Raw genomic sequence first — 12,145 nt, forward strand, 5'->3', positions numbered from 1 at the left:
CCGCTGATGCTGCTCCACCTATTAGTCCCGCCTGTAGCCCTATAGAGTGAAGAGTGAGCATTTCCCCAGGAGCGGCAGGGATAGGGAGGAGGGTGGGGAGGTCAACCATAAGTAAACGACACCCCGGGAGTCCGGGACGCTAACTGCTTATGTTAGCCCTTGAGCTAGTACAGTTCCATGGGCGGGTCCTCCATCGTTAAACGCAGAGCGCCTCTTCCCCCCCTCGGGTATACATTAGGAGACGCTGTTAATTAAAAGAGATCATTGGTGAGCCACGTTTTCCTCAGAGGTTTCTCCACTGGCAGCTAGTGCTCTCTGGCGACCCCTGCATGTGAGCCACAGAAGGGGTGCCACAGGAGGGTCAAACCCAATCAGAAGGTCCAGGACTGTGGGCGACATGCTGTTGAAGAGAATGTCCTGCATTCATCAAAGAGAGAGATGATGTAATAAATAATAAAAAGGACACAGTGGCCATCTGGTGCTGTCAAGACCAGGAATTCGATTTAAGCACGAAATGCTGAAAAAGCATAGGAAACGCATGGGGCAGTTTAGAAGATAATGGAGACTGCTGGGAAGACAAGGGGAGGAGACGAAGGAATGATGAAAGAAGAACAGGGATACCTGGAGGAAGGGGAGGGAGGGAGGGAGAGAGGGAGGGAGGGAGGGAGGGAGGGAGGAGGGCGGGGAGGGAGGAGGGAGGGACACGAAGATTAAATCGAGAGGGAGGGGACGGATAGTGGCTGAAAGCTAGAGATGAGAGGAGAGTTTACAGTAGGATTAAAATAAACTCTTCCCACGTAAACTCCAGGGCAAAAACGTAGAGAGAGTGCGTCTTTTGATCCTACCAGGCTGCCAGAGGCTCGGTTTTGGCATCAGGTAGGAGTGTTTGTGTGGTGATTGTGTGATTATAACTCACCAGGTGGACACGGTACATGATGCTGATGCCCAGGGTCATGAAGGGCTTGGAGAAGTCGATGACCTTTTCCCGCTCCGCCGTGATGGTCAGACCGGCCACGGCCAGGTCGGCTTTCTGCATTCACATGCAGAGAAGAAGGGACCGGAAGGAAGAAGAAGGAGAGCATTGGAAGCTGAGGATATTGAGAGGACTGACATTATGCTAAAAAAGAGATGTAAATACATGTTCTGCTGTGTGTCTCTCACACAAATCCACTCTTTCTTACAAAGACACCAGATATAAATGAGGTGACATTTAAACATAACCTGATACTTTGTAGTCGCTGAATATCTTATAATTGTACCTCATCACCACTCTTTCTGAAAACAATATTTGTAATGCGAAGAGAGGGAGAGAGAGAGAGAGAGAGAGAGAGAGAGAGAGAGAAAGAGACAGAGAGAGCGAGAGAGAGACAGAGAGAGAGAGAGAGAGAGAGAGAGAGAGAGAGAGAGAGAGAGAGAGAGAGAGAGAGAGAGAGAGAGCACCCAAAAGCTAGCATTGTGCTAAGCCAAGGGCACACTGTGAAGACAAATCACTTGACAAAGCAGCTAGTCACACGCTGAAACACAAACACACACACACACACACACACACACACACACACACACACACACACACACACACACACACACACACACACACACACACACACACACACACACACACACACACACACAATCGCGCGAACAGTCAACGTATCCCGAATACTGGATTGTTCCCCACTAATCATACAGGGCAACAAAGTGCATTTGCAAGGGATTTTCATCTCCCAGCGGAGCGACGATGGGAAGGCAACAACACATTGCTCTTTGTCCTCTGCCGGAAAACTAAGAGGATTGGAAACACACAAACACACACACAGACACACACCCACATTTGTGTGTGTTTGTGTGTGTGTGTGTTTCTGTGTGTGGCTGGGGTTGGGGGGGTAACTGGTGCAGCAATGCAGAAGTCCCAATATCTCACAATCGGTCTATCCTAATGCTGTCAATCCATCTCCACAAACAAGGACAGGAAGAGAGAGAGAGAGAGAGAGGGGGGGCTTGGTGGTGGTGGGGGCAGACAGATGGAGAGGCAGACAGGCTGATAGAGAGACAGACTCAGGGAGAGTAAGAAAGAGACAAAAGATAGAAGGACGTACATGGAAACAAACAATGTTGAAATCATTATATAACATGTGAGGACACAGGTTTAGATGGATGGTTTACGAGTTCATATGTCCAAACACACCTACAACATCTTTATTTTTACATAGGTAAAAGTCAAAAGCACCTGACTGAACAAAGACTGCTATTTTGGAAGAAGGTTGTCACAGTGTTTCATTTATAAAATTGAGTTACGAGGAAGACTTGGAGGGAGCCCGGCTAAACTGGTTTGTGCTGGCATACGTGTTTCTGCACACAAACTAGGTTTTCTATTTTTGGAATGTTGTGGATGTGTGTTTGTGCTGCCGAACTTGGACATGTGTGTGTGTGATTTTGGGTGTGTGTGTCTTTTTCTGTGTTTCTCTACATGTGTACTGGTTTCTGAGTGCAGACATGTGTGGGTATCTATTGATAAATGTTGTGTATGTGTGTCTGTGTGTGTCTGTGTGTGTGTTTGCGTGTGTGTGTGTGTGTGTGTGTGTGTGTGTGTGCCTGTGTGTGTGTGTGTGTGTGTGTATGTGTGTGGGTGGTACATGTGTACGTGTATGGGGTCACTCATACGGCAATAAATCCAGAACGGGGGCTGAGCACCGCTGATCTCTGGCGTTCTGCCGCTTGGTATAGGCCCTTAGGGGGCAGGTCGTGTCTGAGACACAACTGTGGGATGGATGACTAAAATGAGGCATTTAGCCTTCACCCAGCCCTAGCCCCTGGAGGTCTCTCCCAGCCTCAACCAAGGACAGGTCATTATAGCAAGGCTACAGGTACAGGATCAGATATGATCACAATCATTATAATAATCATGATTACGATCTCCTCGTACTATAGCACGGGGGCTAGAAAAAATAACCATTGATGTGGAATATTGAAAATAAAAATAAGAATCAAGATCATAAAAAGTATCATGTGAAATATGAGGTGTGTAGGCCCTTGCATCACAGTCCAAAGCATCCAGTGTGCAGCGAAATACAGTGAGCTGACCCTGAACTCATCCTTTTTTAACAATGACTATTTACGATACACCGCAGACCCTTTGCTCCTCGTCACGGGTGAGGTATCAATTATTCCCTGACGCTCAATTATTCCCACCGTTTAAGAATTCATGTGATTTGCATTTAACACTGGCAGCTTTATGAAGCGGCCCTCAGCTCACACTCCCAGAGTCCCCCCCCTCTGTCCCTACTTCCATCGGAGCGCCGCTTCCTGAGCGTCTAACGTCTGCACCTTCGCTAGCACATTCTCACTCTCAGAATGAACCTCACACCGCCCCCCCCACCCCCCCCCCCCACTCTCCCCTTCATCCGCGTCCAGCCCCGGGCTTCGTCGGCCGCTCCACCTGCGGCCCCTTCCCGTTTCTCTCCCCTCCGTCTCCGTAGTGCGATACTCTGATTCGCTGAGCTCCTTCCGAGTGCTGGAGGCCACCGAGTGACCCCCGGGAAGGAGAACAAATACGTTGGCACTTTTCTCTCCTCTTCTCCGCCAAAGAGGAAGCCACTGGTCCCCTTGCAAGAGGACTCGTAATAACCATCTGAAATATTTATCCGGCACTGGAATATTAATATTGACTACCGGACGGATTATTTTCCTTTTTCTTGTGCCTTATACTTATAGTACAATTCAAAAGGGCAATGTAGAAAGTTCAGCTATTCAATAATGCACCACCGCAAGCCCCCCCCCCCCCCCCAACCCGCGCCGCCGCCGGTTCACTTACTCATATAATGTGAAATCCATAGCCTCTTCCCAAACCCAATACGAGCAGCACGGAATAAAACATGACCAGGGAAAGTTTGGCTTTCTGTCTTTTCTACTCTTTACAATATGTGACATTAGCGCGAGGGAACGCCGCTGTGTGCTTCCGCCGGTACTTTGGAGATAAGGTTTCGGCGCTGGATCCCCACCGCCTCCAGGGGGGGCGGGAGGAGCGAGGCCTGGACCGCTGCTTTAGCATTTCCTGCGTGCGTCTCGGCAATCAACCTTCAATAATATCACACAAAAACAAAAAACGGGGGATCAAAGGCAGCGGCGAATGCCCGACCCCTCTGCGTGCCTCCACTGCTAAGTCTGGCCATCCGTTCCCCCGGAACTTTCACAAATGATCAAAAAACAAGCCGGCTATCCTCACCAAGGCTGCCTCGGTGTGTCCTCTTTTAGCATTCACCCAAACCGTCTTTAGTCACCGCCTCCGTCCACGGACCGGGCATCCAGATGAGATATCATCCTTCGCAGCCACTATTCCCTCCTCATTTCCTCCCCTGCTCCCCCTCACCCCTCACACCCCCGCCTCCCACCCACTACTGTGTCAAGCCATATTTTTAATGGCCGCTGGCAGGGACACGTGTACACGAGCACCCTGGCTCTCCTGAAGGTCAGCCCGGTCACACGGAGGCCTCTTTCTTCCACGAGAGGGAGGGGGTGAGTGGGGTTGGGGTTGGGGGGAGCGGGGGGTGGGGGGAGAAGGGGCAGACAGTCGTCGAGAGCAGCCGCTCCTTGGGTTTTGTATCGGTAATGTCTCTGCCCTCCATTAGCCCGTACAATTAAGACAGATGACTGAGGAATATTCGCTCCATCCGTTTTTCCGCCATTGGTCCCCTTGCCTCCGCAGTTCTACGTTTGATTCCCTCTTGTCCTCATGCTAATATGTGATACGCTCTCCTCGCTCCCCGTCCTCCGCCCTTCCTCTACTCCCTTCCCGTCCCCCTGGTTCCCTGCTTCCTGCGCGCTCACAGAGCTCTGAGATTTAGCATCAACAAAACGTGACGCATAGATTGTTGTTGACTAAAAGGAGAAAATAAAAAAATAAAAAGGGGGAGGAAAGAGGAAACAAACAGGAAACAAGCTGTTAAATAACACAGCGCCCCGGGACTCTCTGGGAAATAACGTCGATTGGCGATGGAAAGGTTCCTCATGTTGACGACTAGGGAAACCGCAAAACAGCTTTGTTTATGTTCCCGTGTATGAACAGGAGCGCACCGTATACATTAGTAGCCTTAAGAGATGCGGACGTGGTTATTTCAAGGAGGCAAATATCGATTTAAGATAAAAACAAATATCAATGTTTTTCTAAGTGGCAAACAACACCACGACTTCCTCGTAGATCTGTGGCTTTTTCCTTTTCTTTATTCGTTTTTTTCCCCCTCGACTTGACTTGACATAGAAAACGAAAGCGGCACACTTACTCTGGAGATGAGCTCCCCCACCATGCCGGTCCAGGTGCCGTTAGCCCCGGGGACCCCGTAGTGGCCGTCCCCCACCAGCCGGATGCGGTACTTGAACTTGAGGATGTCGCCCAGCTCCTTCAGCATGTCCACGCAGAAGCCCTGGTAGCGCTCGTTGCCCTCCAGCGCCTGGTGGTTTGGCCGCAGCATCACGTACGGGTTCTCCTGAAACAACACGAGCAGGAACACGGTTCACGCACGTGTCACAGAGGGGGGGGGGGGGAGGGGAGGGACCTTTAAAAGTTTCAACTCCAAAAACTCTTCAGGTTTACAGGGTCGCTGGCTTATATTTTATTTGAGGGAGCGCAAAAGTAATTTCAGTGGTACAATTATGGTGATTTTCTCGTCGACGGGGGTCGTCTCGTTTCGGAGTTATAAAAAACCTATGACAGGCGGTGCTGGTATATTATTCTGCGTTTAGTTCACAAAATATTTTACAGGAGGAACTGCGGACACATTCCATTTTTCAAGCCATGGATCATTTTAATCTGTGTTTCAATTTATATAACACCCGGGCTGTAACGCTATTGAAAAGCAGCCAAGCAGATTTGGAAATCACCTTCAAACAAGTACGTGCTAATCCATTATATAAAAAGAAAACTAGAGGGGAGGCCAATACTCCTGCTGTGACCTACCAAGCTGCGTATCCATGGAAAAGGGCAGACATGCAGGCAGTCACTCTGTCACTCACACACAAACGCACACACACACATACGCTAGCATGCACGTAAGCATGCACACCCACACACACACACACACACACACACCCAACGCAAACACCTTTATATCTTGTTTTGTGGTAAGGTGATTCACGGGGTTGGTTGTGATTTAGAGAGCCTCCCTATAATGAATCTCAGAGGCCAATGTCACAGTGCTGCTTCTCAAAACAGCAGCACCGTGTTGGAGTCACAGAGACACCTCTTTCATCCCTCTTTGACCTCAGCTTGTATTACTTCGGTGCCTTAACTATGACAGGGAGACATTGCACAGTCATAAAGACTCTCAATTCCTCCCTGAAAAAAGAAAAACGGCTGTTAATACAAATAATGTGATGACGTGTATCCTCTTGCTAACTACTAATGCAAACGATGAATGCTTATAGAAACGTGAAGGCCAGCATGAGTTATATACTGTTTGAGGTAGCCAAGGTTTAGTCATTATTTGCTCAAATCTAGAAAATGCTGTGGGTGCTGTAGTGAGAAGTGAGGCTTATAATGTTTGTAATAGGCGTCAAATAGTGTCTAAAATAATTTAGAGAATAATAATTGGTCAAATTGTTTTCGAGCAATCTAGAGCAAAAAATTAAATAAAGACAGTGTTTACATGTTCACAGTGTTTACATGTTTTTCAGTATACAAAATCATCATAGAAACTTGTTTTTATACCAATATCGATATCGGTAAGTTATCGGCCGTAACAGCAATTTTAATATCGGATATCGGTATCGGTCAAAATTTTCATATCGGTGCATCCCTAATAAATATGTGATCCATTTCATTGCTAAACTGTCACTCAGAGTAGTGCAGAAAGCACACATAAAACTTTGCCGATTGACTGGACATATTACACCAGCACAATTGCCATTTATGATACAGTCATGTGTGAAATTTATTCAAAATTAAATGTATTAATTTTTAATTAAATAATAAATCCTCATCATTTATTTTATTCAATATTATTTTCTGTGGCAGCTAGTTAACCACATTATGGTTTGCATCACAGAATAATCCAAACCCATTCCCTACACTTTCTATACGCACTTATGAATATAAGAAGAATATATGAATATAGCACGAAACAGGGACCATGACTATCATTGCATCTTCACCTGATTGGTCAGCCTTTCCCTCCCTTTCTCACCTTGGTTAATTTGTGATGTCAACACTGTCAACACTGGCCCTTAGGGAATCATATAATACAACCCACTGCAAGGTATAATACATTTCCCTGGAATGTGGAGCGGATTTCTTCCTTTCTCTAACTGCAGTTACATTTACTGCAGGTACATTTAGCACAATTTAACTGCAGTAAAAGACTCCAGAGCAATGGCATTCAGTTTTCCCTGACATGCATGTAGTGTGCAGTGCAAAGAGACCAGCGGAGACAAGAGAGCGACAAACAGGGAGCTTCTGTCTGTCTGCATAGTCACGAAGAAAACCAGGCAGGAGCAGAAGACGAGCTCCTAAAGTCAGTCAGCAAGGCAGACTGGTGATATAGATTGCCTTCACCGTCGTATTGCCTTTATAGTGTGTACTACTCTATAAATGTCAATCTGTTCATCTGTCCATTAGCTCATTTAACCAGCCAGCCATTATACCTTCCTCGTCTGATGTGATTTGTCTGCAATGCTCATGGTTCGGCATGCGCACAACATAATATAAATGCTAATTTCATAGCTGGCAGACTTATGTAGCTCTCGAAAAGCATTGCACCCCAGCCACACTGAGCTGGACTCTGTCCACTGTCATAAGTTATATAGCAGATATGTGCTTATTAAGGTCACTTGGCATTCATCGCTGAGCTCAAGTATTTCCACTGCGGGACATCAGAGAGCAAATACAGGTAGAAACAATTAAAGGTTATTCAATCCAGCCGCGCAGACCAGCACCCTTGTAGAACACTTAATATACTTCCAAGTCTAATTAGCTGCAAGGCCACTTGTAGATGGATGTGTTTGAGGTGCTGAAAGTGCTCTGTGACTGTAAAAAATGGTCTTATCCATTACGTGACCAAACCTCTATGAGAAAAACAGAGCAAAAAAAACATAGAATACATTCCCCCCCCCCCCCCCCCCCAACACTCTCTCCCTCTCCCGCCACCAATGTTGACCTGGTTAAGTACAGACTAATAAAATAAGACCTCACACACAGCCATCAATCCTACCGGTAGCATCCAACAATCGATAACACAGCGACAGCCCAACATATTGCCCCGCACCCCCCCCCCCTCCCACTACCTCTCTCTCCCGCTCTCCTTTTATATATTGTTCAGTGTAAACTGTCTGTGTCCCCCATTTTTCTCCCACTCTCCCCCCCTCTACCTTTCTCCCAGCAAGCCTTAAGGTATTCTATAAAAATGTAATATCTGAGGAAGCAGATCAATCCTGTTATTACCCAGATATTGGTCGGTCGGAGCAGGGAGAGTTACACCGGCTAATAAAAGTGGATCGGTTTGACCGTTAGTACGACATTTAGTCCTTGAATGTCCAAAGGCATTTGCCAATAACTCCCACCTACACCTGCCCACACCACTCTTGAAACACCACTGTGTCTACATAATGGGAGAGACTGAGCGAGAGAGAGAAAAAAGAAGGATGGCATTCATGTCTACAATAACCATTTGAAATGGGGAGCTTCCTTGAAGGTGAAGTCACAAAGAATTTGTATCTACCTTCTTTTGCACATGACAGCAAACCTGGAATAAAGTTAGGAACTTGGGAGAAATTAATAGATGTAGTTATTTTTCACCCAAGTATTACTATACTTGGGTGGAAGACGAGTCTGGGACCCACAAACTTTACTAAAGAACACACACACGCACACACACACACACACACACACACACACACACACACACACACACACACACACACACACACACACACACACACACACACACACACACACACACACACACACACACACGGTGGTAAACTCGGTACGGATCCCTTTAATATTTTGCTGAAGAGAACAAACAAGAGTAGTTCAGGATGTCTTCACAGGTCTTCTTCCAGCCGTCTCTCTGTTCTACCACTTCCTTCCGTTTTCTCAAAGCAATTATGTTCCCCCCGAGTCGCACAACCCGTAGTAAACCAGCTGTGGACACATAAAAAAACCTTTGCCTCCCTCAGCAGTCCTTTGTAACAACCAGCCGGAGAAGTCCAACAAATATTTGATGAGGTTTTTCTGTTCGTGGAGGAAAGACCAAGATGATGTCAAGACGGCTATGTCTTGTTTTACAAGGCCATTTTTTGTAAACGTATGTGTGCTCTACGGAATGGAGTAACAAGAAATAACTGTGATAATAATAAACTCCTGTAAACAAAATCAAAAACTCTTTGAGTGAGCCCTGCTAGACTGATTGCATCATGGGAGGCGGTCAGAAAGAGGCATATTCCTGCTGAATAGAAGCCGTATTCCTGTGAGCAGAGCTTGTTGCTCATAGGGGTGACAATGAGTCACATCTACGGTGCAGCAGAAAGTTTATGGGCGGTCATAAAATCTGACATATATTAAGGGTACAACACTGTGCGACACTATGCGCGAGTACGAAGTGGGTTTTTTACCGCAATTCATGCATTTACAAAGGTCCATACATTATAGGTGACAGGCAAGTGAATCAAGGGCGTTTATCTGTCTTTGAATTATAGCGCTTTCATTAATTTTAACCTTCAAGTCAGGCTTAGTGTGACCAGGACAGGACAAGGTTCTGGTTTGCTGGTATACCATGATGGAGATTCGGATAAAATATGATAAAGAGAACAAATTTTGATGTGGCCTTGTTGCTTTGTGTCGATTTCCGCACAAACAATCGTTAAATGTCTATCGGAGTTGAAATAATGCAAGTAAGAGGCAAACCTAGGAACTCTGCATTACAGTCAATCTTAAAATTATTTATCACCAGGTTGTTAGCAACACCCTGACTCCCACTCTGGAGGGGTCGCTCTGCTAACAAGCACCGGGGAAAATATAGCGCTTGCACAGAGCAGAATAAACGTAAAAGTAGGAGATAAAAAAAAGTAGGGCGCCTTTAGAATACAGCAGGGGATGTTAGCTCGGAATGATAGAAGGAACAGTGATGCAATTATAGCCTCTGTCCTGTGCCTGCGTGCATGTGTGTGCAATGCTGAGTGTGTGACATAGCACAGTAACCTATAGGAATCGACGTCAGAGAAGTGAGAAAAAAACACTTCTCGTTTGAAGAATCGAGAAATGGTCTCATGCATTTAATGTGCAACATGGACGACCAAAAACTGCACACCTATGTTTTAGAAGCCATACTGAAATTTACTACATGGTCCACTGCTATTATCCACAATGGAATGATGGAACAAAGCGAGCAAACACCATCCTTGTTAAGACATTACCGTTATCCAGGGTTAAGCCGGTGACCCGCAATCGCGGGGTTCCGTCTTTGAAATGCGCGCAAATATTACTTTTAGAACGAGGAAGCTGAGATAATGTTATCTAAAGAGCAGTGGGTTCCCTTTTCATTACCTAAGTGGACGTATAAAGACATTACATTCCCAAGATCGTCACCACCACAATGGCCTGAAACAATCTTCACCAGTGATTATAAGCACATAGCTCGTGGCCATCCAGTCAAGTGATAATCAATTCTATGGTTGCTTTCTACAGGGGCTGTTCCGTAAATTAAAGTGGTAAAGAGATAGCCACGTACAGGTATAATAAAACTGCTCTCCGAAGAGCGGTACCTATCTGCTATCCCACTCACTCTCACAGACTATCTATTCCAGACACACAAACACACACACACACACACACTGTATATATGCCCATAATGACCCACAAAATAATACACATTTGACACACACATATCCACACACACAGTATAAATATTAAGCAGCAGGGGAAAGTGCCTGTTGAAAAAGAATAATCAAGGGGCCCCATCCGCATTGGCACAGGCCCATGGTCTCTCTCTTTTCATGCCTGCTATGTGCCATATTGATATTTTCTATATACCGTAGGCCAGGGGTACTCAAGTAGAAATGATGAGGGGCCACAATTTTTTTTTTCAGTGACTCAAGGGGCCGGTCGGTATACGTGTGTGACTGAGGCCGATATATGCTCTGTTTTAGACGTAACGCGTAAGCACGTAAGATACATAACCCCCCCTTGCGCGGTAAAATATCCCCCCTTACGTGCTTAAGTGCGTCGGCCAAAATTCCTGACTATGCGACTAAAACACTACGGCCCTACGCAGCTCGCAAAGACTGTGATTGGCCAGCTAACCACATACTTTCAGGAGTCTCACATTTCCGGTTTTACAGCATAATAGCGCCATTTTTAAAAGGCTGTGACAGAAGCGAATGAAGAATTTTGAAGAAGGAGAAGAAGAAAACACAAGAACGAATTATGATAATTATAAATATAAACAAGCCAGCGATTTCCACTTCCACGCCCACAGATTTGTTCGTTGCTCCCCCTACTGTTCTGGCGGAGAATCCCCTTGCAACACGCGCAATCCTTAAGGAACCTTAAATCAAAACTTGTCTAAAACAAGTCCCTTGTGTAAATTACGTGCTTACGTCTCTGCGTCTAAAACGACCCTAAATCGGCCTTGACTGCTGCTGAGATGGACTGTCTGCCTCGAGTTTGGGAGGGCTGGAGCGGTCTGTGGGCTGGAGTGCTATCTGTTTATCGTTGCAACCCCCAGCCTCGTATTGAGATCGCGGCGCGCGGTTTCAAAATAAGAGCGCCCAGCACGATTTTTTTTATTTTTTTATTTTTTAATAATTAAAAAAACTTTTCAAAACAGCTCGAGGGCCATTAATAGACACCCCGCGGGCCACAAAAGGCCCGTGGGCCGCTACTTGAGTATGACTGCCGTAGGCCCTTAAAAGTGAATAGAAACGAACTTACCCTCTCCAGCACCAATGATATAAAAATCAAAGCGCGGATATTATGTCTCGCCGATTTCCCCGCGTGCTTTTTCAGTTGGCCAGTGATAAATCTATTAACTATCTTTACTATTGTCTATTCATCATACCGTATCCAACTGTTATAAAATGTTTTACTTTATTGACATAATAAATTAATTCGCATCTCAAAAAACACATAAAGCTTTCTTTTATGTTACCCTCCAGGGTG

At 46.0% G+C, this 12,145-nt stretch overlaps 1 protein-coding gene across 1 annotated transcript in view; it reads right to left on the reverse strand.

Annotated features, from left to right (window-relative positions):
- grik4 (glutamate receptor, ionotropic, kainate 4) overlaps positions 1-12,145 on the reverse strand; it is a 140,350-nt gene that overhangs the window by 15,280 nt on the left and 112,925 nt on the right. Inside the window, exons 11-12 of the mRNA XM_056611733.1 lie at positions 5,277-5,480; positions 917-1,030 (exon numbers count right to left, since the gene is read on the reverse strand). Of these exons, the coding sequence (XP_056467708.1) occupies positions 917-1,030; positions 5,277-5,480 (318 nt within the window). The remainder of the gene's footprint in view (positions 1-916; positions 1,031-5,276; positions 5,481-12,145) is intronic.

Source organism: Gadus chalcogrammus, chromosome 16, assembly GCF_026213295.1.
Source record: "Gadus chalcogrammus isolate NIFS_2021 chromosome 16, NIFS_Gcha_1.0, whole genome shotgun sequence".
NCBI lineage: Eukaryota > Metazoa > Chordata > Actinopteri > Gadiformes > Gadidae > Gadus > Gadus chalcogrammus.